A 26,166-nucleotide genomic window follows, 5' to 3' on the forward strand; every position below is an offset into this window, starting at 1 on the left:
TTTTTTTAAAAATACACTCTTTGGCTTCCTTTTATTTCTCGAGGATTACATGAAACGTGAACTACGCAGGGAGCCGCAGCCAGCCCCCCCCGGGGTGCGGCCGGGCGTCCCTGTCCGAGCTGGGGGCTTCCGCCGGCCCTGCCACCAGTCTGTCCCCTCCGGCCCCCGCGCCCGGGCACCGGGCCTACTGGGAGCCGCTCACGAAGCTGTTCTCGATGCACAGCACGGCGTAGGCGGCGCGGCAGCTCGCGGCCTGCTGGCCCAGCAGCCTGCCCGCCAGCAGCGAGGAGGCCTGGCCCGTGGCCTCGGGCGCCTCCGTCCGCCACGTCTCGCAGTAGCTCTCGGTCAGCCGGCGCCCGCTGGGGTCCGAGCCGTGCCACACGCTCTTCTGGGGCCTGCAAAGGGGTACCGCGTCAGCCGCACCCAGACCTGCTCCCCCGGAGGCCACACGGCTGCCCTGCCGGCTCCACCCCACGCTGCCCTGCCGGGCGCCCCTGCCGCAGCGGTGCCTCAGGCAGGTCCTCCCCGCTGGGTGGCCTGGCCCCCAGTGACAAAGGCGTCCTGCTGCCACCTTGCTAGGAGCAAGCTCCACCTGCCTGGGGATAGCCCCGCCGCCCAAAGCTCTCAGGTCAGGGACAGGGGTGGCCCTTGGCGGGCGCATCTGAGTAAGAGGATGGCCAAGGCCCTGGCACCTCTCGGGCCACACCTGCGTGACCCCCTTGGGGGAACAGGCACCTCACACCTGGCGGGCTGGGGGACATTTGGTGTGACGCCTTTTCGAGGGCATTCTGGCGATTTCTGTCGCTATCTCATGTGCGGGCACGAGAATTGACCTTGGCGTTCATCGTCAGCAGGATTGGTCACGTTGTCGTCACGGGTGCCTGCACAGAGCAGGTCCGCCGTGGGCAGCAGGGCTCGGGCGCCCGGGGTGCTCTTGGCACCAGGTTGCTCTTAGCAACACTGCTGAGGGGGAGCTCCCAGGGGCGGTTTCTATGTCCTGTCTGCTCTGTGGACGTGATATTTAAGTACAAAGCCTGGATAGGACCAGTTCGAAGACTCAGGGTGACACGCTGGGAGGCAGGAAGACGGGGCACACGCCACCCCTTTGCTGGGAGCTCTGCGGAAGTTCTGCCGCCTGCCGGGGACCTACCAGGCCGGGTGTCTCAGGACGTCCTTGCCATCGAAGGAGAGGATGCGGGCCCCCGGCCTCAGCTGGGCCTGGGAGCCGGAGAACAGGGCCTCCCAGCTGGGGAACAGCTCCTCGTCCTGCACGGGAGACGGGGTGTGGGCTGCCCATCCCTGCCACGTCCTGCCCGGGACCAGGCAGGTCCCCAAGCCCGGCAGGGGGGCCCCGGCCCGTCAGAGGGTGGGTCTCGAGTCCCCGCTGCGGGTGCTGGGGACACGGCGCTCCCGGGGCATCGGTGACCACGCCCGCTCACGAGGAGGAGCCACGGACGCAGCCCCTGGAGGGGTGCTGGTGAGAGGGGCCGCCAGGCCGGGGGCCTGGAGGACGTTTCCTGACCCAGGCTCACATGTGGGTCGTGTCCTGCCTGGCATGGCCGGAGTGGCCGGTGGTGCAGGAGCCCCTGGAAACACCCAGGTGGGAGGAGACAGGATGCTGGGAGGTGTCACCAAGGTGCGGGGACTTCATGGGAGGCCCTGGGGGGGCGGCCCAGATGCAGAGGGGTCTGGGCTCCTGCTTGGTCCTGGGGGGTGTGACCCCACCCCACCAGTGCCGCCCTGAGGTCACCGGCAGGGGTGCGGCAGCCTCCCCTGGCCCACCGTGACCGAGCACCTGAAGCCAGGTACGTGCATGGGAGTGGGCCTGCCGTGGCTGCGCACCTGAGACCAGGTGTGTGCGTGGGAGTGGACCCACCGTGACCCCACACCTGAGGCCAGGTGTGTGCATGGGAGTGGGCCCGCCGTGACCCCACACCTGAGGCCAGGTGTGTGCGTGGGAGTGGGCCCGCCGTGACAGCGCACCTGAGGCCAGGTGTGTGTGTGGGAGCAGGCCCGCCATGACCCCGCACCTGAGGCCAGGTGCATGCTTGGGAGCGGGCCTGCCGTGGCTGGGTGGCCGACCCGACCCACCTTGAGGTTGACGACGGGCACGGCGGCGCGGTCGGCGCGGCGCACGATGCTATAGAGGTCCTGCAGCCGCGAGGACAGGAAGGCCCGGAAGGTGCCAGCCAGCCCCGCCGCCCGCGCCTGCTGGAAGCACTGGAAGTCGGCCCCGCGGATGCCGCGCATGCCGCCCGACAGCGGGCTGTTGAGCGCGATCAGGTGCAGCTGCGGACGGGACGCCGAGTCAGGGGCCGTCCCCCGCCACCCCCGCCGCCCCGTGACAGCTGCAGTGGCTCCACCAGCCGAAGAGGCAGCTCCCACGCGGCCCCGCCCTCGCCCACGGCGTCCAGAGCAGCTGCCGTGGCCCCCCGAGCAGACAGCGGCTCCCAGTCCTCCACGTGAGCCACGACTGCGTTCACAGGGGCCCACTAGCCACCCAAGGGTGAGTCCCAGGCCGGGCTGGCCCCGCCACGCCTGCCCCACCACGCCTGGTCCTGCCACGCCTGCCCCACCACGCCTGGTCCTGCCACGCCTGCCCCACCACGCCTGGTCCTGCCACGCCTGCCCCACCACGCCTGGTCCCGGTCAGCCAAGCCCGCCTGCACCCTGGGCTGGGGACCCCTCTGGCAGCTCTGCAGGGTCCACATCCTCCGTCCCCTCCCCCCGGCACTCACCACCGGCTGGAAGTCCTGGTGGGTGTGGGCGGGGGGCCCCGTGGGGCGCGCAGGCCGGAGGTGCACGTAGGAGCCGTGGTGCGGGGCCCCGGGGTAGGGCTGGGGCGCGGGCAGGCGAGGGGGGCTGGCCAGGATGTCGTCCGCCCGCCAGGGCCGCGCTGTGGAGTGGGGGTGCTCGCGCCGGGGGTAGGGGTTGCTGTCGTGCAGCTGCACCACGGGGGGCTGCAGGGCGGCCACCTCATTGTCCTGCGGGTCGGGAGGCCGTGGGGGGCTCAGCACCGGGGTGCAGGTGGCCCCACTTGGGATGCCCTCCCCCGCCCGCACTCTCTGTGCTCTCGGGGGGCTGGGACTGGGCTTCCAGGGGTGAGCAGGAAGCGGCACCTACCTGGGGGTGCCCTGCCCGCCCTCGACGCCCCTGCTCGGCACCCCAGGTCCCCCCCCCCCTGTGCACGGAGGCCACGGTCCTTGCCCAGGCCCAGGCTGGGCACACACCCCTGAGCTCGGTGGCAGCTTCTGCCCGGGGGGCTGACGCAGGGTGACGCAGCATTTGCTTGGGAGACTAGAAGCTCCTGCCCGTCCACCTGCCCCGGGGCTGTGCCCTCCTGCACCTGGCGCTCGCGTGGGGAGGACAAACACACACGGGAGGTGACTGGGGCCCAGGGAGCATCTGCCGCAGAGACGCAATGAGGGACGTGAGAATGGAGCCTGGGACGGCCCAGCGGAGGCGCCACCGTGGTCTGCACCCACGTTCCAAGCAGGGGCCGAGCGCGGGTCACAGGCGGGGCTCCCCAGAGAACCCGCCGTTGCCCGGGAAACCTCAGACAGGGTGCCCTGCGCCCCAACCTGCCACCGAGTCTCTAGAACAGAGAACGCTGCTCACCGTGCCCCGCGGGAGCGGCGTCCGGGCCTCCAGCTGGAAGAGAGCAGGCGGTCACGGGGTGACCCCAGGACCCAGCCCCACCCCCACAAAGCTGACGCCGCTGCGACCCGGGCTGCACCCCAGTGCTGCAGGGACCCCGGCGCCCGGTGGGCACGGCCGGGACCCACGGCCGTAACGAGCAAAGGTGACGCACACGGCGTCATCTACCTCTAAAAGGGCCGCCTTTTTGTAAAGACCAAAAGTGCTCATAAAGAAGTTCGCTAATGAAAGAAAAGGAATCGGACACAAATCGCAAAGAGAGGCGTGGCGGCCGCCCGCCGGGTCCCCGTGCAGATCCTGGTCTCTGCCGGTGTCCCTGCCCCACCCCCACACGGGCTGGAAGGAGGGACGCGCCCCCAGGACCCACCTGGACCTTGCGGAACCCGTTCCGGACGCGCACGTAGAGCTCCTCCCGCTCGGCCACGAACATGAGCCAGCCCTCGGGGACCTCGTGCACCTGGTCCAGCAGGGCCTGGTACGTGGCCCAGATCCTCACCTGCTGGAACCCCGAACCCACGCACTGCGGCTGCTGCCCCCGGCCCGGCGGAGGTCGGGAAGGGACGCAGGGAAGGCCGGCAATGCTGGCTCGGGTGTTTTGGGGTGTTGGGTGGGGAGAGCGGGCGCGTGGACGCAGACGCCATCGCTAGCCAAGACTGGGTGGCCGCCCTCACGAGCAGTGTGGGGGACCCGGCCCCCCCACCCCAGGTGCACAGGGACCATCCTCCTCCCTGCCCCCCACCCGACCCCCAGCCCCTGCGGGTCCACTTTGGAAACCCCAGCTCAGGGCTCCCTGTGCGTCTGCCCCGGGCAAAGCCACCTGGGCACTGGGGGTCTGGGGGTCCCCTGCAAGCCCAGGGGCTGGCGCTGAGGCCATGACAGGCTGGGGCACGTGGGTGGGGCCCTGGCCACCCGGCTGCTTACCCCTGAGGAGGCACTGGTGGTTCCAGGGGGTCCTGGGGGCCCAGGGGGGCCGGGGGGGCCGGGAACGCTGATGGCTGCAAGAGACAAACCACGGTGGTGGCCGCAGGGACGGCGGCTGGGCGAGCTCTGCCCCGAGCCCACTCCCCACCAACTCACTCTGTCTGTGGGGGCCGGGAAATGACGGGGGTCCCGGCGGGCCTGGGGGGCCGGGGGGGCCCTGGCGCCCCTCGTAGCCGATGCCGGGGGGTCCCTGAGGTCCAGGCGGGCCGGGCGGGCCCCGGATGGTCTCTCCTTTGGCGCCCTAGGTTGAGACGACACGCTGTCACATGACACATGCCGTGGGCGGGAGCAGTGGGCCTGCTAGGACCCCCCAGTCCTGGGCTACACGTCGCCCCCGACCGGGGACCGGGAAACTCAGGCCCCTCCCAACTACCCCTCCCCTGGGGGTGCGACCCCCCAGCAGACTGTAGCGCCCCGGCAGTGGGGAGGCCGCAGGTGGAGGCCAGGCCTGTGGCTCCCTGTGTCTCACAGCACAGGCAGGTCCTGAGCCCTGAGCGGGTTTGGCCCCGTCCTGCTCGAGGCCCGAGGACCATGGGCGCTGCGTCAGTGAGCACCCGCGGGTGCAGCACCGAGGCCGTGGGGGTGTCCCCGCTCCCCCACCTGCCGGCCCCTGTGTGGGGGCAGGGAAACATGGGGGCTCCCGGGGACCTGCCCTGGGCACCTGCTCCCAGCCCGGGCTGGGGCTTACCGGGATCCCTGGGTAGCCCGGAGGGCCTGGGGGGCCGGGAGGGCCCGGCACGCTGGAGCCGAAGAAGCCGCCGCCCCCGGGCGCACCCCTCTCTCCTTTCTGTCCGGTGTCTCCCCGCTCTCCTTTCTCCCCCTGTGGGAGGAAACCCATGTCAGGAGGAAGGGGTGGGGGTAACACCGACCTCTGACCTCCATAAGCCACAGTGGGGGGCCCTGTCCCTCCCACACCAAGACAAGGCAGCTAGAAGCTTCTGGAGCCGGGGCCTGGCCCCTAGAACAGGGCTCAGCTCCCACCCTGCTACCTGGGCCCTGTCCCCGAAAACCTGCTCTGGGGACAGAACGGCCTGAGTGGCCCCCTGGGGCGGGGCCCCCGCCTGGGATCTGCAGCCCCAGCCCAGCCTGGGGGGTCACCGGCCCGACCCGGGAGGTCACCCACCTTCATTTCAGCCTCTAAGTGCAGCAGGTCGAACGGGAACTGCCCTGTGGAGTGAGGGGGACAGTGGGTGGCCGTGGAAGGGACGTCCCACGTGAGCCCTTCCGGGTCCCCACCAGTAACTTGCGTGTTTCTCTGCGCAGAGACTGCGTGTTTTACTGCACGGATTCCTACCTAACTGATGCTTTCCGCGTTTTCGTCAGTGATGCCTTTGAAAAACATTTATTTATTTGTGACTGAGCTGCCCTGTCTGGGCAACCGCGTACGTCACTTACTGATTCTGACAGCTGACTTGGAGATGCTTTGGGGTTGTTTACACAGAAATCACGTCCTCTGTGGACATGAGGGACGCTTCCTCCCCAGCACCCTGTCCCCACCCAGCTGAAGACCCCACACCTCCCGGTGGGCAGCAGAAGCCCCTCCGGGGTGCCCGTCCCTCCTCCGCGCTTCCGAGGTTAGGTCCCGGCAGAGGCGCCGGTGTCCAGCCTTGGAGAGGCCCGAGTCCGGGTTTTCCGGACCCTTCCTGCCTCGTACAGATGTGACACCACACGGCGCCCTCCCTCTCTGACCTTCAGTGCTTCTTAGCCGCCTGTCACCCTCACACGAAACGTGCTGTTTGGTTTCTGACTTCTCAAGCCGAACACCCGGAAACTTCCCGAGTGTAGGCTGTGACTCTGAACAGCGAAGAAACTGCATTTTCCTGGGGGAGCCACCGTGTGCCCGACGGGAGCCGGCCCCGGGCGCCTGCAGACGAGCTTCCGCTCCGCTCGGCCCCCCGGCACGGCCTGGTCCCGCTGGTGGGTCCGTGCCCAGACATGTCGGTGGTCACGCTCACGGCCCTGCTGTGAGCCCCTCCGCCTGCCGAGCCTGCACCGCCCTACGGCTGGCCGGGCGGCGTCTCTGGCTGCCAGCGTTCACCGTGACATTCCGAGGCCATTACTTGACACATAGAGATTCATAACTGGATTTTTCCGGCAGACTTGTTCGTTTATCATGGTGAACGTTCCTTCTTGATTTGTGGCCACGTTCTCTCCTTAGGTGCTGTGTGTCTGAACACACACCCCACACATGCATCACACACATCATACACACACATGCATCACACACTACACCATACACATGCACCACACATTACACCACACACGCATCACATACACATGCATCATACACACATCACATTACACCGCACACATGCATCACATACACATGCATCACATACATCACACATTACACCACACACATGCATCACACCACACACACATCACACAAACATCACGCATGAACACATGTATCACATACACACACGATACACACACATGCATCACAGACATCACACACACACATCATACACACACGCCCCGGGTCCGCCTCCTCTTCGTGGCGGACTCGGCTGTTGCTTGCTCTGGCCATCCTTTGAAGGTGGGGGCGCTCAGAACATCCCTCATTTTTGGAGAATTCTCGGCCCTTCTGCCCCCAACGCTGCCCTGCTGGTGCCCTCGTGCCCGAGCTGGCACCCGTGGCGCGTGGGGCCGCGTGCTCCCCTCTGCACCGTCCGCGCTCTCTCCGCCTCTGCACCCGGACACCAGGGCTCCGCCCTCCTCCGTGTGGCGTGGGCGGGTCCTCACGCCCAGCTGTGGCATCTTCCGTCCAGAACTAAGCTCCGCCCTCTTTCGCTGCCCCCTGACACCTCCCTCCTCTCCTTAGTGTTCTGGCGCGGCCGTCAGTCAACGCCCGGGCCCGCCTCCACCGCTCCTCCGCACGGCCCAGCGCATTGCCGGCTGCTGCCCTGCCCTCCCGGTCACCTCGGTCACGTGGGATGGTCCGGCCTGGATTTGGCCTCCGCCCCGGGTCCCTTTCCGTGCGGGAGCAGCCCCGGCTGGAGCCGGTGGGCCTGGGTGCAGCTCCCACGCCCGGGGGCTCTGGAGGCCCGGCAGATGCTGGTCAGACCCCAGCCCGACTGCCCCCACCGGGGCGGAACGCAGCAGGGACAGCCTCAGCAGCCGTCATGGGCCCTGGCCCTGGGAGGGCTCCACGCACCTCGGGGCCGGCGCATAGCATGGCGCCTCACCTGGGACACCAGAGTGCTCACCTGGGGGTCCGGGGGGGCCCACTTCTCCCTTGTCACCCTTTGGTCCAGGAGGCCCCTGGTACCCTGGAGGAACAAAGACCCCAGCGCCCGTCACCAAATGCACCTGCGAGGCCTCTGGGCCTGTCCCGCCCACTCACACCCTGTGCCCGGCATGGACGTCGGGGGAGGGGGGACACGGAGCAGGGGCTCAAGGAGAGCACGGGCCCCGAGGGTGGTGCCGGGCCACCTCTGCCCGTCTACGGGAGGAGAGGACAGCAGACAGGTGCCACCTAGGTGTCCCTGCTGTCCGCGGCCAGGCTGCCCACAAGGCCGTGCCGGGCGGGGCCGGGGGATTCTCACTGCAGCCCGGCGCGGAGTCAGGCAGGAGGGCCTGGAGCTGCTTCCCCCCCCCCCCAGCCTCGAGCCCGGGGAACTCACCTGGCAGTCCTGGAGGCCCAGGGCGGCCGGACTCCACAAATGCCTGCAGAGAGGGGCCCAGAGGTGGCTGCTGAGGGACACTGCTCTGGGGACGAAGGCCACCACCTGTCCCGCAGGCCCTGAGCCCAGAAGCCCCGCCCCCTGCGAGGCCACACCGGCAGCTCCCCCAGCACGCAGGGTTTGGGGACAGGGGTCTGGAGCCAGAAGGCCTCACGGCGCCTCCACCTCGCCAGGCCTGGTGGTCCCGGGGTGCTCTAGCACCGCCATGCTCAGGCCCCCGCCCTCCTTGGGGGGCTCAGCCCACAAAGAGCCCGTCCTAGAAGCAGCCTGGGCGCAGAGGCGTGCCGTGTGTGTGGGGGGGTGCAGATTCTCCGTGACTCCAGGTCAGGAGCCGTGGGGGCCACGGAACAGTGGGCACCGTGGGGACTTACGTTGCTGTCGTAGACAGGAGTCCCTGGGGGGCCTGGGGGTCCCGGAGGCCCGGGGGGGCCGGGCATTCCCTGTGTGGGACAGACAGCTGGGGTCAGTGAGGTTCGCGGCCAGCCCCTCCACCCCACCCGGCGGCAGGCGTGGGCAGGAGCATTTGTGTCCTGTGACCGCGGCGAGAAGACCCACACCGGGAAGACACGCACGCAGGCACCGGGCTACCCTGCCGTCGGGTCCCCGAGGGGAGGACTGGCTCTTCCCACTTCCAGGAGGTCCCGCCCCTGGGCCCACGCCCTGCAGACTGGGGGCGCAGGTCGGCGAGACTCCCAGGTCAGGAAGGCGCCCCAGGAGCCACTCTGAGCGGCTTTAACTTGCGGGGTGCGTGTGTGTGAGCTCGCCATTCACTTCTCCGGGGAAAGAGCACGCACAATCCGGTTCAGGCCGTGTCAGCAGCGCGTGCTCCGAGAGTCACACGTGCCTCGCGGGAGGACGGATGGGGTTGGAAGGTCGGAGTGGGGGGCAGGATCAGGGCCCGCAGGAGGCCCCGGGCCGGGACAGGGGACACCCTCCTCTCGAGGGAAACAGCCGTGTGACTGCGTTTAGGGAGCCACAGGCGAGAACAGAATCCGAGAGCCCGTCTTCCGCTTTTGACGGCGTGACCTGTGCGGGTCGCCCTGTCTCAGAACCTGCACGACGCAGCGTGTTCTCGACCGTGCACACGGCGGCAGCCACGCTTTGGTCCCGAGACAGGAACGCAGCAGAGGAAACGACAGCAATGGGAAGGTCACAGCGCCGACCCCACTGCGCCCCCTGCACACAGCCCCCACCAGGGCAGAGGCCGAGGGCGGGGTCGCGGGGGTCGGTGTGGGACAGGGCGCACCGCCTGGGCGAGCTGGGCTCGGGTGGGCAGCCCCTCCCCGGGCTGCACTGGGCTCGCAGCAGCTGCTCGGGCAGAAAGCGACGAGAAAGCCCAGCCACTGAGCCACCGCAGCGAGACACGTGGCAGGGAGGGCCACACGCAGAGTCCACGCTGGCCTGGATGCCCTTCCGATAAAACACACGGTCTGTTCCCAGTGGGCTTGGGCGACACGCATGTGCATGTGTGCCTGTGCATGAGTGTGCGCAAGTGTGCGTATCCATGTATATGTGAGTGTGCACATGCATGCACATGTATCTCTGCACATATATAAGCATGTGCACATGCATGGGTATACATGTATGCATATGTGAGGTTCCATGTGTACAAATGTGTATTTGTATCCATGTGTATGTGTTATGCAAGTATACATATGCACCTGTACGCGTGTATATGGATGGGTGCACACGTGGACATGTGTATATGTATCAGTGTACCTGTGTATAGGTGTCTGTATATTACAAATATGCCAGTGTATGTGTGCCCACATATGAGTGTACATGACATGTGTATATGCATACGTGTATGGGTGCACACATGTACATGTGCGTATAGGTATGAGTGCACACGTGTATAGGTATCTATATTATGAATGTGCCCATGTATGCATGTATGTGAGTACATGTGTATATGTGTAAGTATATTGCTACACACATGCATGTGTTCATATGTATGAGTATGCAGGTGTATGGATATATATTTAGAATGTGCCCATGTACGTGTGCCCATGTATGCATGTAGATGACTACATGTGTATATTCATAAGTGCTGGGGAGCACACATGTACATGTGTGTATAAGAGCACATGTGTACAGGTATGTACTATGCATGTGCCCATGTACATGTGTGCTCACATATGTGTGTGCGGCAGAGGACGTGTCTGGTGCGGCCACGCTGGCTGCCGCTCTGGAGCAGACAGACAAGCTGCAGGACCCAGGCCCTGGCCAGGCAGTGCGGTCCCAGCATCCAGCCACCGTCCCCCGCGGGGCACTCACCCTCGTGCCCAGCGCCAGGCTGGCCTCTCCCGGCTCCCCTTTCTCTCCTTTCAGTCCGTTCATCCCGGGGCGACCCTGGGCAGAGCACAGTGGCGGGAACTGCTGGGCGTGGCCACACCACAGCCTCCGCCGTGTCCCTGCAGGGCGGCTGCTGCAGCCTCCCGGTCACCCCCAACCAGCGCCGGCCTCCCGCACCCCTGCCCTGCGCTCCCGGCCCTCTGCCCGTCTGCCTGCCCCAGGCCCTCTGGGGAGGGTGACCAGCCCCCGCAGCACCCAGGGCCTCCTGCTGGGCCTGAGCTCCCCACAGGTGAGGACTGGGACCCCCACCCGGCCACCTCTGGGACGAGAGCTGTGCTCAGGGATAGTTCTGAGGGAGGACGAGGGAGAGACAGCTGTCCACCCCACTCTGGGCCCACCGCCCCAAGGGCCTGGGCTGCTGTCCACCTGCCAGGCCCCCCAGGGAGCCCCCCAGGGAGCCCAGGTCCTCACCGGCCGTCCAGGAAAGCCGATCTCCCCCTTGTGCCCTGGCCGTCCGTATGGGCCCTGCAGAGAGGAGGGTCCCGGCTTCAGGGGCTGGGGGCTACAGAGAGGCCCTGCCCCCGCACAGTGGGGTTGGGGGTGAGGCCACGCAGAGACCAGCCCCCGCCACCCATCTGCTCAGAGCCGCCCCTGTGGCCTCCACCCCACCCCGCCCCGTGTGTTTTAAAGACACGGTTGGGAGACAAACCCAGGGCCACACAGAACACACTGAGCAGCCACAAGGTGACAAGAGTCCAGCATGCGGCACGCCTTGCTCCCTGCAGAGGGAGCGGGGCCCTACTCACCGGGGGTCCTCGGAAGCCGGGCTCTCCCTGGACAGAAAACCAGAAGGCACCGTGAGGGGGCTCTTCCCCCACCCCCGACAGCCTCCCCAGGGTCCCCGGCCCGTGGGGGGCACCAGGCAGCGCCCAAGGCCACAGGTGACACGGGGGAGCACAGGAAACGCCCACGGGGAGAAGGTTCTGGGTCAGGCTTTGCGTGTGGGGGGGCGTGGCCTGGGGCCCTGCTGCGCAGGGGAGGTGGCCCTGCCCGTGCAGTGCCCCAGCTGGGGACAGCTGGGCGACACTCAGCTATGCGGCTGTGGGGGTCTGGTGGCCTGCTCTCTGGACCCGGGCATCCAAGGCCTGAGGCCAGTCCCCAAGCCTGGAGGGCTCGGGTCCCTGCTGCAGGCCTGTGGGAGCCTGGCCGGCATGCCCCGGGGATGGGGACCCCCCCAAGCCACTCCCTGGGGGCTCCCTGGGGTGGGGACACAGGGCACAGGCCCCCCCAGGGAACTGCCTCCGACCCCGCAGTGCCCAGGCTCCTGAGGGTGCCCGAGGCCTCTGCCCCAGCGCCGGTGCCCCCAAGTAGGGCTGGGAAGCCCCCCACGGACGCAGACGCGGGCCCGGTACAGCCTGGGCTCCCACGTCTCCTGCAGGGTGCCGGGGCGGAGGACCGAGGGTGGAGCTGTGGCCCCCGGCCCCCTGCAGGGGAGCGGCTCTGGGGGGACAGACCGACAAAGGAAGGCCGTCCAGGCCTCACAGGGTGTCCCAGAGCCTGGCTCGGGGGAGGCGTGAGACCCCGGCCGCGCCTGCCCTCACCTTCGCTCCTTTCAGGGCAGGGGCCATGGTGCTGCCGTCGGGGCCGAAGATGCCGCCGGGTTCGCCCTTCTCTCCCTGGAACGGCAGAAGCCGGAGGGTGAGGCCGGCTCTGGGCAACGACCGGCCTCACGGGAGCCCCCCGAGCACCCGAAGGCGGGCGGTGTGGGCCCCTAGGGGACAAGCTGGGCTGGGGTCTGTCACTTGCCCACTAAGGGACAACTCCAGCCAGCCTGGGGGCTCCCTGGGTCCCACCCCAGAGGGGCGCCTGGCAGAGAGCGGCCGCCGCCACGGCACACGGGAGGGCTGTTCACTGGAGGCGAGTCCGGCTCTGGCCGTGGCCTGGGTCACCGCAGGCTCCGGTCCCTGCCCATGCCAGCCCGAGCAACCTTGCCGCCTTACCTTGGGTCCCGGGAAGCCTCGCTCACCCTTGGAGCCCAGGTCGCCCTTGGGCCCGGCGGGTCCCTGGAACAGAGCAGGCAGGAGTGAGGGGCTGCGCGGCCCAGCATGCCCGTCCCTGGCGACCGCCACCCCCCTCCATGCTGCTCCCCGGGGATGCGCTGCCTCACTCCGTCCACCCAGCCACAGGTGGGGAGGCCACGCCACCCAGAGAGCCCGCCGGGCACAGGAAGATGCTCGGCCCCAGGGGGCCCGCCGGGCGCTGGCCGGCCGGGTTCTCGGTACCCCGCTAACACGGTCCAGGACGGCGCGAGCCCCGCCCCCGGCTGCGCAAGGCCCAGTGCACAGACGGGCGGGCAAGGGCGACTGCCGTGAGCCCGCAGTCCTGGGGGGCTACTTACGGGGAAGCCTGCGTAGCCCGGCCTGCCCTGTAGGAAGAGGGGCCGCGTCAGGAACAGCAGGGTTCTGGGTGAGCCGCCCCCCGACCCGCCCGGACCCCGCACGTACCTCGGGCCCTGGCGCGCTCAGCAGGGCTCCCTGTCGGCAGAGAGAGAGATTAGGAAACAGGAGACGTCGCCAAAGGCTAAACTCAGCTGCGCTATGTTACTGCTACGAGACCAACAACACAACACCAGGAACCTAAACCTAAAAGGGGAATCTTCCTTGCGACAGTCTCTCTGGTCTTTGCCTGAACGTCCCTCTGGTAACCCCGAAGCCACTTCCCGGGGCCCCCCCTGCGCCCCACAGAAACCTCCCCCCAGGCTCAGAGCGCCCCTAGCCGGACTCCCGGCTCCCCAGGGCCACAGGTTTAAGCCCATTTTTGTCTGAAACGCTCAGACGCTGCACTTCTGGGCTGGCCATGCTGATGGGCCGCCCCGCCGTGGCCAGAGGAGGTTGGCGGGCAGTGACCCCGCGTGGCCTTGGCCTGCCCAGGTCCCCGCCTCTCGGCCCAGGCGCCGGCCCCTCTTCCTGGTCCTGCTGGCCCCCGGGGGCCCCCTCCGTCTGCTGCTCGCTCAGCCCCCAACCTCACCAGGTGACTGCGCCCCCAGCTCTTAGACCAGGGAACCTAGCACAAAGAGGTTAAGTGACTTGTCATGGCCACACAGCCGGCAGTGCTGGCTGGACCCCACAGGCAGCCCTCCCGTGGGGAGGAAGGTTCCGGACCCGACACGGCCCTTCACCCAAGAACCTCTCCGGCTCTCGACGAGGCACGTGGACCAACCGCTTGCAGTTGGGGCCACGTTCTGTGGGGCAGAGGGACCGGCCACCGGGAAGTGTCACGGTAAAGCAGGTGTGTCTCCCCCCAGGACGCCGCACTCCCTCCCCTGCGCCCCCCCCATCCTTGATCGCGACGCGGAGCTTGGGCTCTCTGTGGTGTCTCCGGCTGAGGGCCAGGCCCTGTCCCGCACTCGGGGTGGGGGAGTCTGGGGAGACCAGGCGCCCACCCAGTGTCCTTACGTCCTGCTCCGACACGTAGACCACGGGCCCCGGCGGTCCGGGGGGCCCGGGGAGGCCGGGCTGCCCCACTCCGTCCTTCCCTGGGTCGCCCTGGAAGAGATGGCCGAGTGCACGGCGCTCGGTCACTGCGCTCCGGCCGGGACCCCAGGGACCTTCCTGGCCACGGAGGGGGTCCCGGAGCCCACGGTGAGAGGGGCACTTGGGGGCCCTGGCCGTGGAGGGGGTCCCAGAGCCCATGGATGAGAGGGGCACTCGGGGGCCGTGGACAGTGGCTGTGGGCCCCCCCACCGGCAGGGCACTCTGTCACCCGGACGTCCGGCCACACCCCGCACGCTGCTCCTAGCCCCAGGGCCGACCCTGCTGATGGGAGGGTCTCTGCCCAGCGTCTCTGGGGCCACGCGGTGGCAGGGTAGGCGTGGGCTGGGGCCGCACGCTGAGGCCATGGCTGTGCTGGGATGTCGGGCCCCACCGTCCGCCCTGTGCACCTGCAGCCCCGGGCTGCCCCCTGCCCCACCAGGGACACTCACCTTCTCTCCCCGGCTCCCTCTGTCCCCTTTCGGTCCCTGCAGAGACAGGAGGAAATGTCACCATAGACAAACACAAGACCCCTTCCAGGAGACCCTGCATCCCCAGGACTGGCCTGGAACACAGACGTGGGGGGCTCTGCGTCTCCAGACCGGGGGCCGGAGGAAGGGAAGCCCGGGGACCCTGAGAGCCATGCCATGGCCGGCGCTGAGCTCCATGTGCCCTTCCTGGGTCGCTCACCTGGGGCCCGGCAGCGCCCTCTCTGCCGGGCAGGCCGGGGAACCCGCGGGCCCCGTCCGCCCCGACTTCTCCCTGGAAGGGAAGAGGGTGCAGGGTCAGCCGCCCGGGCCGGGAGGACCCCATCACATCCGCACAGTGACGGTGGCAGGCACTCGCTCACCCTGAAGGGGGTTCAACCCGGTGGGGTATCTGGGGGTGCAGGAGTGGGGGAGGGTCCAGAGGGGCGTCTGGAGGAGGGGGGTCTGGTCTGGCAGAGCTGCAGAGGCACTCTGACTTTACCTGACCCAGTAAAACCTGGGGTGCCCTTGGGGGGAAATGCCCTAGATGGAGGTGCTCTGGATGGGGGATGCCCTGGATGGAGGTGCCCTGGATAGGGGGTGCCCTGGATGGAGGTGCCCTGGATAGGGGGTGCCCTGGATGGAGGTGCCCTGGATAAGGGGTGCTCTGGATGGAGGTGCCCTGGATAGGGGGTGCCCTGGATAGGGGGTGCCCTGGATGGAGGTGCCCTGGATAAGGGGTGCTCTGGATGGAGGTGCTCTGGATGGGGGGTGCTCTGGATAGGGGGTGCCCTGGATAAGGGGTGCTCTGGATGGGGGTTGCCCTGGATGGAGGTGCTCTGGATGGGTTATTTGTTGGGGGAAATACATTGGATGGGGAGTGCCCTGGATTGAGGGAAATACCCTGGATTGGGGGGTCCCCTGGAGGGACTGTGCCTGGAGGTATGAAGTGGGGGATGCCTGGCCCGGGCTCGTCTCTGAAACGGGCACCCTAACTTACAACGAAACAGGCAGTGTGAGGAAGGGGGGGCCGCAGCCTGGCCTCTGGGCCGAGGGGGGACCCTGGGCACCCTCCCCACCCAGCCTGGCCCCCCACATGCCGTCATCCCAGTTCACTGAGGCTCAGGGGGACAGGACACCTGGCCTCCCCCGGCCCCTTCCCCTGCCCCCGTGTTCTCCCCAGGACCCCACACGGGTGCTCACCTTGGCCCCGGGTGGCCCAGGCGTCCCGGGATCCCCCTGCGTGGACAAAGGTTCTGTGAGCCCAGCCCAGGCGGCACCCCCCGAGTCCCCCCAGCAGGAAGGGTGAGTGAGTCCCACACACCCTGGCCCCGAGCTCAGGGTCCCGGGACCCTGCGGCCCCACTAGCGGAAGGGCCATGAGCATCAGCCCAACAGACGCTGGTTGGGACTGTTCCGAAAGGTGGTGACAGTCCGTCATCCTCACTGTAAGAGCAACTCCGCTGAGATGCTTTCCATTTAAACAATTTAGGAACACTAGTCAGTTTGCCCTTCTAAAAATCAGGTGTTTTGCAAATCAAAGAAAACACTCCAGAGGCCAGGTGAGGAGTGGAAGGACCCCCAGGAGCTAAGGCCCCTCCTGGGCAGCCCCCACACCTGCCCACCTGCCTAGGGCTGCGGGCCTGGGGGATGGGGCTGGTGACCCAGGGAGGGGGCAGAGAATGCCCCCCCATGCCCGAGGCTGGGGCGGGGGCTCCGGGCTCTTCCCCAAGCCCCTCTCTTGGCCCTAGGCAGCAAATACTCTTTGCTGTGCGGAGGCGGGGTCTTGGCTGCGGTTGGGGGCCTCATGCCTGCTGTCGGGCAGGGGTCACAGGCTACACCCCCTTTTCTGCTGCATTGTGCTCACTTCCCTGGCGAACTCGAGTGGGCAGAAAGCCATGGCGGGAGCAGGAGCCCGGGCGGGGGCGGGGGGCGCCCCGTCTGCTGCACCGGACCACAGGGGCCGAGTCTGGGCAGTGGGGGACAGCTGGGGCCAGAGGCCTGGGCCTGTCGCTCACTGACCTTGAGTCCTGGCGGGCCGGGCCGTCCCTGTCGGGGCAGAGGAGACGGCGTCAGTGCGGCCCCCGCCTGCCGGGCACGCCTTGTCCCGCCAGAACGTGGGCCCGTTGGCAAAGGTTAAGATATGTTAGGATATGTAAAGCAAAGGCACTGAGTTAAAATTGTAAAGCCATCCTAACTCGCTACAGAATCAGGTTTTGCTGGGTTCGAATTTCTCATTAGTCCTGCTCAGAGTAGGAAGCGGGTCCCCGCAGGAGAAGCGGGTGCTGGGTGCTGCAGCTTTTAGCCCCGATGCATCCCCCTGGGCAGGGGCTCGGGCCCGCCTGCTGCTCCGCGCAGGCCCCGGGGACGGGCGGCGTGTCTGGCGGGGCCACAGCAGGGACGGAGGAGGAGCGCCCCCGGGCTGCCCCGACCCGCTGTCCTGCATGAGCCCCGGTCCTGCCCGGGCTTCGGTCCCCGCCAGCCAGCCCTGCCCTCGGCCAGCGCACACGCCAACCGCAGAGCGAGGCGGGGACTTCACAAGGACGCCTGTTTTTATCGGGTTTGGATTATGCCTGGGCCAAATACTTGCTACTTCCCCACGCCGGAGCCACAACGAGAATTCGGTGACTTGACTTCCCCAGAAAGACCCTCCTTTGGAAAGACCCCCCCATGCGTCCGCCTCGCCCACCCCCACGAGCCCCGCGGCGGGGGCCGGGTCCCCGTCCGGCGACTCTTCCACTCGGCAGAGTTTCCGGCAAGGGACAGTGGCCGGGGTGGACGGTGCCGGGGACCATGCGGCCCTGGTGGGTCGTCACGAGAGGGGGGTCCCGGCGCCGTCCTGCCTAGGAGACCCCGCAGCCCGCCAGAGCCCGCCCCGCTCGGCGCATGCGCGGTACCTGCGGCCCATCCGAGTCTTGACCCGTCGACCAGAAGGGAGCCCCGGAGCCTTCCATGTCGTCCTGGGGGACACACGAGGGACACTTGGCCTGCGTCCCCTCCCTGAGGAAGGGCCCTCCCCGGCGCGGAGACCAAGGCTGGGAGGCCTCGGAAGCCACCGTCCCGGATGGGGAGCGTCTGCGTGGGTGACCCTTGCTGCCTCTCGGGCATTTGATCTCGGTCTGGGATGGGCCGGGGCGCAGCCGGGGGTCACGGGGTAGCCGGGTGCCAACACCGGGTCTAGCGCCCTGGGAGACCACGCCGCGCCCGTCCGGCCTGCTGGGTCGACGCGGCCACTCGGGGACTGGACGAGGGGGCCCGCCCGGGACGCGCCGCTCTGCGGGCGAGACTCCCAGGGGATTGGGGGCCAGGGCAGCAGAACAGAGCTTTCTGGGGTCAAGGGCGGCCGTACTCACAAACCCAACTGCGAATCCCGGTCCGGGGGGCCCGGGGGGCCCGGGGGGCCCTGGCGGTCCGGCTGGCCCGGGCGCTCCCGCCAAGCCGTTCTCCCCGGGTGCGCCCACGGGACCAGGGTCTCCCGTGCTTCCCTGCGCGGGCGAGGAGAGAGCATGGGGCGTCTGCTCAGCTGCGGCCCCAGGGTGAATGAGGAACCCGCGGGACGGGTGGGCAGAGCCAGCACGGCGGCGCCCAGGGGAGCCCGCTGACCCCACCGCGGGGCCGCCCTCCCGGGAGGCCCCCGCCTGCGGACCAGCCTGGGAGCGCGCCCGGCGTCCCCTCCATACCTTGGGTCCCGGGACACCCGCTTCACCCTGCGTGGGAAGAGCAGGACGCAGAGTCAGGCCACAGCGCAGCGAGTTCCGGAACAGCCTCGGCCTTTTCGCCTGCGGCGTCTGGGCCCCGGCCCCGCGCTGCGGCGTCCGTGTGCGCTCAGTCACGGGCAGTCATTCCTGCCCATCCCCCTGGGGGGGGGCGCGCCGTGGCCTTGACCCGGGGCGGAGCGAGAGCGCCTCCAAACGAGGGTCCTTCAGCTCGGCAGTCGTCAAACACGGCGACAACTGAGCGCAGGGCCTCCCCGGGAACCAGGGTCTGCTCAGCCGGGGGGCGAGGCCACGTGGGCCACGTTCACACGGAGGAGTCACGTGGAAGCTCACGCCCCAGACGGCCGGACGCCAGCGCCTCCCCCAGAAATGCCACCTGGTCTTCACGGCCACCCGCACCTTGTCAGGGGCCCCTGTGGCCTCCTGAAAGCCGCCCCTCGCTCGGCGTGACCAAGACGGAAACGTGAGACAAGAGCTTCAGGTCAAGAGGAACGTTAACGTTCTTACAGACTGTTAGGTAAGCCCTCATCACAGAGTCCTGGATTTCCGTCTGTGTCCCCAGCCGAGGTCAGGCCGCCCAGCGAGCCTGTGGCCCGGAGGTGGGGGCTGCACACAGCCCACCCCCACACTCCCCCCACGGAGCGCCCCACACGCGGCCTGTCCAGCCCTGGCCACGCAGCGTGGCGCGGGGCCCGCCCACGCTGGCCTGCTGGGGAGGGACTTACGAGGCCGCCTTTCTGCCCGGTCCTTCCTGGCGGCCCCTCTCGGCCTGGAGCACCCGGGGGCCCCTGGGGAGAGACAAGCAGAGGGTCGGGTGGAATTCTGCGCCTAAGAAGATTCCGGGTTAGCAGGCGGTTATCTGGGCTTCCACAGACATCCCGAGAAACAAGGTCACAGAATGTTCCCCGGACACGTGGCCAGAGCCCCGTGGCTCGCAGGGGACCCCACCGTGGTGCTGGGGCGACAGTACCGCCAGCAACCAGGAGGTTAGGGGGCCAACAGCCCCCCGTGAAGCTGGGGGTGAGAACGAGCCATGATCCGTTCTTTAGCCTAAAACCCCTCCTGGGACCGACCCTGGCCACAGCCTGGCCACGGGGTGCCGGGTGGCTACAGGAGGCTGTCACAGCAGCCAGCGGCCGGGCTGGGGACTAAGCCACAGTGTCCCCAAAATGGGGCAGTGCACTCTGGGAACAGCTGCTCTCCAGGGGTGCTACTGAGTGGACACCAGGCCACCAGGGCTGCTGCTACGTCCCCAGTCACCACGGCGACCCTGCAGGCGCCTGCTGGGCCACCATGTCCCAGAGCTGCAGGGGGGCTAGCCGGCCCTGAGGCCCTGTGAGCAGGTGTCGGCCGGACACGTTCCGCCAGCACGGCCACCATGAGGCCCATGACGGCTGGAGAGGGTGTCACTGTTGCCTGGGTGGCCCACTGGGTCAGCACCCCCAAAACCACAGGATGACCACTCGGGCGCCTCCACACTCCCAAGGGCGGCCCAGAGATAAGCCCCCGACTTGGGGACGCGGTGTGAGGTGGTGAGGGCCGGCGGGGCCCCGTGGGGGTCGCAGGACTTACCGGGGGGCCGGGGAATCCGGGGGGCCCTTCCCGCCCCGGCACACCAGGAAGGCCTGGGGGTCCTGGGACGTCGGAGCTGTTCACCCCGAAGCGGCCTGGCTCGCCGGGCAGGCCTGGGACGCCAGGGGGCCCAGGGGGGCCAGGGAAGCCTCTCGGGCCCTGGGCAGGGGCACACACGGAGTCAGGCACAGGCAGCACCCTGGAGCGGTGCCCCCACCCTGCCCGGCCCCATCTCCACCCCCGTCCCCTCCCACAGGTACACCCACAGGTGCGCAGACCACTCACCCGGAGGGTCTCCAGATCGCCGCCGAAGCCGGACCCCTCCATGTCGATGAAGGTCTGAGTGGAGGGCGGAGAGACCCGTCACCAGGGCCGCCCTGCCCTGCGCCCCAGCCCCGCACCCCTGCCGCTGCAGTGGGACGGAGGGGGAAGGCAGCAGCCCCGCGGCCCAGGCAGGGCTGGTCCTCCTGGGCCAGGACCCCAGGACTCACCAGCCTGTCGTGTCTGAAGGCAGGTCCTGGCGGCCCCGGCGGCCCCTGGGGTCCTGGGGGTCCTCTTGCCCCAACCCCGGGATCCCCCTGGGAAGGCAAGACATGGTCACGCCAGGCCTCTCGGCCCTGTCAGGACGGCCCCGCCCAGCCGCAGACTCACCTTCTCGCCCTTGGGGCCCACGTCTCCCGGCGTCCCCGGGAAGCCCTGTGGCCCAGTGTCGCCCTGGAAGACAAGGCGAGCAGCCGAGTCAGGGGGACGCGCCTGTCCTGCCACCTCTGACCTGCCAGCAGCCCGCGGCGCTGTGAGCTGATCACTCTTCCCGAGAGCGGGGGCACCTGGGCACCCGGCCCCTCAGGACCGCCGAGACCCGGGGAGCCGCAGGGCGCCGGGACCATCACCGCGGAGCCCCAGCTCAGCCGTGCAGGGAGAACCACGTGGACGTCCCCAGCTATGACGTGAGGACCCCGCCACTGTCCTTAGCAAACAGTGCATGCTTGGTCCGTTCCTTCCCTGTGTGTGTGGAGTGCAGCGTGCACGTGTGTCATGTGTCTGTGGCATGTGTGTGACTGTGTGTTGTACTGTGTGCACGTGTGGTGTGTGTACTGAGAACGTGCAATATAGATGTACGTGTGTGTCTGTGTGATGTCTGTAAAGTGTATACTTTGTGCATGTGTCTGTATAACATGCACACATGTGTGCTGTGTGTGCTGTACATGCACATGTGTGTAAGTATGGTGTTTGCACAATGTGTAGTATTGCACATGTGCCTGTGTATTGTGTGCACATGTGTGGCATGTGCTGAGTGTGTGTGGTGTACATGCACATGTGTGTCTGTGTGGTGTTTGCAGTGTGTAGTATGTGCATATGTGCCTGTGTATTAGGCACATATGTGTGGCATGTGCTGACTGTGTGTGGTGTACATGCACACATGTGTCTGTGTGGCATGTGCACGTGTGGCATGTGTTGAGCATGTGTGGTGTGCAGTGGGCGCTGTGGACAGGGTGCCTGCCCACGTGTGACCTGGGTAGGCAGGTGAGGGCCCCGGGGAGTGACGTCAGTGTTGTGCTCGCCCGCATGGGACGGTGAGTTTGTTTTCCAGGTGGAAAATCTCAGCACAGAGTACCAGGGCAAGGGTGCCACCTGGGCCGTTTGGATCCTATGACACACACGTGTGCACGCGCGCGCACACGCTGTCCACACGGGCGAGCCCTGCCCTGGTCAGCTCGCCACCGTCCTCGCCACGGTCTTGCTGTGCGCCGTCACTCGTGGTGGTTCGGGTCACCGCGAACGCCCTTCTGGACCCTCTGGGCGGCTTCTAACCTGACCCCACTGCGCCAGGTCAACAGCGTGACCCGCGCTCTGCCGCCACACGTGACCGGTTTCGGGGTCCGTGTCCCTGACCCTCATGTGCATCAGTGGGGCTGTATGGAGTTTCCTGGAAGTCGCGGCTGTGACTTCTAAACTCCTGAGCTAGTGTTCTAGACGGCCCCTCCCGCGTCCGCCGCGACAGTCGCCGCTCGGCCCTGGCCCGGCCGGCCCCTCTGCGCTCGCCGGACGCCGCCTCTCTGCGCACCCCACCTGGGGCTCCGAGGCCTTTCCCGCCCTCTCCTCCTTCCCTGCGGCAGCGTGAGCGCCCCGCGCGCCCCCGCGGTCACACTGCCGTTCCTCAACTAAAGTGACACGGCTGTTCCAAAGCGTTTTCGGTTCGTCAGTTTAAAGGCGAAAGGCGCCGCGGTCTCACGGGAACGCCGCGGCAGCGCCAGCTCGCAGGGAAGGGACACTTACGGGTTTGCCGTCTTGGCCGGAGTCGCCCTGGAACGTGCGAGAGAAACATCAGCGCAGGCATTGCGCACGGGGACGCGGCGCACGGGGACGCGGCGCACGCAGCGCCCTGACGCGGTGGGGACGCGATGCACGGGGATGCGGCGCACGCAGCGCCCTGACGCGGTGGGGACGCAATGCACGCAACGCCCTGACGCGGTGGGGACGCAATGCACGCAACGCCCTGACGCGGTGGGGATGCGGCGCACGCAGCGCACTGACGCGGTGGGGACGCCTCTCTCCTGCAGGGACGCGTGTGACGCCGCCTCCCAGAGCCAACCACAAGCGGTGGCCGGGCCAGGGTCTCCAGGGTCCGGGGCCACGGGGGCACTGCTGCTCTAACCTCTGACCCCGGCCCACCCCACGCCAGCCGCAACCATCCCCTCCTGCCCACGCCCCCCAGGGCCCCGACCGCGAGGACTCACCGGCTGGCCATCCCTTCCTGGGGCGCCGTCCTTCCCTGGCAGCCCCTGGGGGCCCCGCGGCCCCGTGACAGGCTGCGTGTGCGGGCCCTGTGCCCCGGGGCCCACGGGACCCAGCGGACTCCCATGGCTGGACGGGCACGGGGGGCCCGGGGGACCCATCACGCACGGGGGCCCCGGGGGGCCGATGGAGCCAGGCAGGCCCGGAGCTCCCGGCTCCCCCTTCTGTCCTTTCTGGCCGCCCTGGGAGGAAGAGAACACAGTGCAGGCTGGGCGGGGCCGCACCCACTCCCTGCGTGCCCGGCATGCGCTCTGTACCCCATGCACACACGGGATGGTCACACGGAGCAGATACACGGGACAGACATGCAGGATAGACACTCAGGCAGACATGCAGGATAAACACGCAGGCAGACATATAGGATGGACACACAGGGCAGACACAGGATGGACACTCAGGGCAGATACATGGGGTGGACATGCAGGATAGACACACAGGCAGACATACAGGATGGACACACAGGGCAGACCCATGGGATTGGACACGCAGGGCAGACATGCGGGGTGGACACGCAGGGCAGACACATGGGATGGACACGCAGGATAGACACTCAGGATAGATACACGGGATGGACATGCAGGCAGACATACAGGATGGACACACAGGGCAGACATGCAGGGTGGACACACAGGGCAGATACATGGGATGGACGCACAGGATAGACACTCAGGACAGATACACGGGATGGACATGCAGACACACAGGATGGACACACAGGGCACACATGCAGGGTGCACACGCAGGGCAGATACATGGGATGGACGCACAGGATAGACACTCAGGACAGATACACGGGATGGACATGCAGACACACAGGATGGACACACAGGGCACACATGCAGGGTGCACACGCAGGGCAGAAACATGGGATGGACACGCAGGATAGACATTCAGGACAGATACACGGGATGGACATGCAGACATACAGGATGGACACACAGGGCACACATGCAGGGTGGACACGCAGTGCAGACACATGGGATGGACATGCAGGGCAGACTTGTAGGCTGGACTCGCAGGGCAGACACATGGGATGGACATGCAGGGAAGACACAAAGGATAGACATGCAGGGTGGACATGCAGTGCAGACACATGGGATGGACATGCAGGCTGGACACACAGGACAGACTTGCAGGGCAGACACACAGGATGGACATGCAGGGTAGACTTGCAGGGAAGACACAAAGGATGGACATGCAGGGTGGACACGCAGTGCAGACACATGGGATGGACTCGCAGGGCAGACACACAGGATGGACACGCAGGGCGGACATGCAGAGGTGCTGTGTGCCGGGCGCAAAGGCAGAGGTGTGGCCCGAGGGGCTGCGTCAGGAGTCACCAGGGAGGGGACGAGAAGCCGCCAGGCCCCAGGCCGTGGGGTGGGGCCTCACCTCCTTCTGGGAGCCCCCAGGGCCCCGGACTCTCTCGTCCACGGTGGAAACCAGGCCTGAGCCAGGCAGGGTGTGCGCTGGGGAGAGAGGGAGGCAGTGGCTCGGTCAGGCCCCGAGTGGTGCCCGGCGCTGCCCCTGCCCCGGGTCCAGAGGGACTTCGAGACCCAGGCCTGCCGCCGCAGCCCCAGAGCTCAGGCTCCCTCCAGGCATCCCGGGGCCGGGAGACGGTGGCAGTGGCCGCCTGGTGCCCACAACAGGGGACAGAATTTGAAATCAGGAGTGAACCCGCCGGCCAGGCGTGAGCGAGCCACGTGAGGGCTGTGCGGAGCTGCAGGGCCCCTCTCCTCCCCAGTGCTGTGGGGTACCGCCCGCTCGCCAGCCCGCCGTTGGGCTCGCTTGGCCCAGGCCGCAAGCCCTGCCCCGGCCGGCCAGGGCAGCCTCCTGCCCGACCGCACCCGGCCGCAGGCCCCCCGGTCCCACGGAGAGCGGCCGGCCACGCGCCCAGGGCGCAGTGGGGAGCCCGGGGCCCGTGTCCCGTGTTACTTGGGGCGAGTCTGAAATTCCTGCCTCAGGGATATTCAAGGCCGCAGAGGAAGCGCTGGAAGAACCGAAGACGTCCCCGTAAAGGAGAGGACGGCAGCCCGGCCCCGGGACGGCGTAGCGCCCGCCGCGCCTGGCACCGTCAGCAGCCCCCAGGCCCCCGCGGGCAGGGCCTCTCTCCTCCTCCTCTGTGGAGACCGGCAGCTGGTCCGGGGCTCGCAGGGAAACTCGAGGACTGGGCACCAGGGCGGGGCCGGCGTCCCACTCTAACGTGGCTACAGACGCCAGGACGGACACTGTCACTGAGACGGACACACGGACCCAGGACAGCGCGAGCCCAGAAGCCGACTCCCACGGGGGACAGGTGATGTCGACGAGGCTCGAAGGCGCCTCAGCCCGACAAGGACGGCCCCCGGCGGGCGACCCAGACCCACGTCACCGCCCACGGCACTAACGCAGGGCAGCCACGCCTGCCACGAACCCCAGCCGCGCAGTTCCTGCACAGGAGAGCAACCCCGCGACCCTGGGTCACACACGCAGAAACCACACAGTGCACACAGCCGCCACGCACACCGCACTCCACACTACCACACATCACACACAACATGCATGCTCCACACGCACACACACCACACAAACATACACCACACGCCAAACACACACCACACATACCACATGCACACGTGCCACACAAACACCACATACCACACAAACACACACCGTATACCACACTACCACATATCACACACAACATACATGCTCCACATGCACACACACCACACATGCACCACACATACCACACACCGCATGCACACATGCCACACAAACACCACATACCACACACCGCATACCACACTACCACATATCACACACAACATACATGCTCCACACGCACACACACCACACAAATATGCACCACACATACCACATATCACACACACAACAAAAACACACCACATGCACACATACCACACACACACCACATACCAAAGACACACAGCACATGCACCACATGCACACACCACAACACTATATATCACATACACAACATATACACTACATACCACACACACAGCATATACGTGCCACATGCACACACATACCATATACACCACCCCTCATACATGTACAAATACATCACTCACACACAACATATAAACCTCATACACTCACACACACACACCACGCACCTCATGTTACACACACATCATACCCCACACATGCACACAACACACAAACCCGCACACGTACCACGCACGCCCCCCGCACTCGTACACACATGCACACGCACTGCACACGCCCAGAAGAGGTTTACCTCCTAATGAAGCCGCTGTGGTGTCTTCCATTTCTTCTATTCTGGAAACTTCCGTGCTGCTGCCTCCAGCCAAGGGCGGGGAGGTGACCGGGGGCGGCTGGGGGAGGCCGGGCTTTGCGCCCTGGTGAGAGGAGGGGAGGCTGTCACGGGCAAGCGCAGGCGCCCCGAGGGCGCACGGCTGCCCGGCTCCCGGGCCGAGCTGTGTTCAGCTCATAAAATA

General features: G+C 67.2%; 1 protein-coding gene across 3 annotated transcripts in view; it reads right to left on the reverse strand.

The window, feature by feature from the left end:
- The window catches only part of COL18A1 (collagen type XVIII alpha 1 chain), an 88,297-nt gene continuing 62,131 nt past the window's right edge, over positions 1 to 26,166 (reverse strand). For 2 of the 3 annotated variants that reach the window (XM_012780040.3, XM_012780038.3), the window contains 37 exons: positions 25,947 to 26,067; positions 24,092 to 24,168; positions 22,642 to 22,881; positions 22,181 to 22,207; positions 20,555 to 20,617; positions 20,395 to 20,481; positions 20,189 to 20,242; positions 19,904 to 20,062; positions 19,057 to 19,119; positions 18,296 to 18,322; positions 17,969 to 18,100; positions 17,513 to 17,575; positions 16,638 to 16,664; positions 15,820 to 15,855; positions 14,840 to 14,911; positions 14,602 to 14,637; positions 14,075 to 14,164; positions 13,124 to 13,153; positions 13,018 to 13,044; positions 12,620 to 12,682; positions 12,221 to 12,295; positions 11,426 to 11,452; positions 11,091 to 11,144; positions 10,602 to 10,676; positions 8,696 to 8,764; positions 8,265 to 8,307; positions 7,848 to 7,910; positions 5,762 to 5,805; positions 5,327 to 5,458; positions 4,735 to 4,879; positions 4,579 to 4,652; positions 4,025 to 4,156; positions 3,619 to 3,651; positions 2,739 to 2,984; positions 2,092 to 2,289; positions 1,151 to 1,266; positions 1 to 395 (listed from right to left, as the gene is read on the reverse strand). In XM_012780040.3, coding sequence (XP_012635494.2) covers positions 185 to 395; positions 1,151 to 1,266; positions 2,092 to 2,289; positions 2,739 to 2,984; positions 3,619 to 3,651; positions 4,025 to 4,156; positions 4,579 to 4,652; positions 4,735 to 4,879; positions 5,327 to 5,458; positions 5,762 to 5,805; positions 7,848 to 7,910; positions 8,265 to 8,307; positions 8,696 to 8,764; positions 10,602 to 10,676; positions 11,091 to 11,144; positions 11,426 to 11,452; positions 12,221 to 12,295; positions 12,620 to 12,682; positions 13,018 to 13,044; positions 13,124 to 13,153; positions 14,075 to 14,164; positions 14,602 to 14,637; positions 14,840 to 14,911; positions 15,820 to 15,855; positions 16,638 to 16,664; positions 17,513 to 17,575; positions 17,969 to 18,100; positions 18,296 to 18,322; positions 19,057 to 19,119; positions 19,904 to 20,062; positions 20,189 to 20,242; positions 20,395 to 20,481; positions 20,555 to 20,617; positions 22,181 to 22,207; positions 22,642 to 22,881; positions 24,092 to 24,168; positions 25,947 to 26,067 — 3,231 coding nt within the window. In that variant the 3' untranslated portion in view covers positions 1 to 184. The remainder of the gene's footprint in view (positions 396 to 1,150; positions 1,267 to 2,091; positions 2,290 to 2,738; positions 2,985 to 3,618; positions 3,652 to 4,024; positions 4,157 to 4,578; positions 4,653 to 4,734; positions 4,880 to 5,326; positions 5,459 to 5,761; positions 5,806 to 7,847; positions 7,911 to 8,264; positions 8,308 to 8,695; positions 8,765 to 10,601; positions 10,677 to 11,090; positions 11,145 to 11,425; positions 11,453 to 12,220; positions 12,296 to 12,619; positions 12,683 to 13,017; positions 13,045 to 13,123; positions 13,154 to 14,074; positions 14,165 to 14,601; positions 14,638 to 14,839; positions 14,912 to 15,819; positions 15,856 to 16,637; positions 16,665 to 17,512; positions 17,576 to 17,968; positions 18,101 to 18,295; positions 18,323 to 19,056; positions 19,120 to 19,903; positions 20,063 to 20,188; positions 20,243 to 20,394; positions 20,482 to 20,554; positions 20,618 to 22,180; positions 22,208 to 22,641; positions 22,882 to 24,091; positions 24,169 to 25,946; positions 26,068 to 26,166) is intronic. The other variant, XM_012780039.3, reaches the window with a different exon arrangement.

The sequence above is a fragment of the Microcebus murinus genome, chromosome 1 (genome assembly GCF_040939455.1).
Source record: "Microcebus murinus isolate Inina chromosome 1, M.murinus_Inina_mat1.0, whole genome shotgun sequence".
NCBI lineage: Eukaryota > Metazoa > Chordata > Mammalia > Primates > Cheirogaleidae > Microcebus > Microcebus murinus.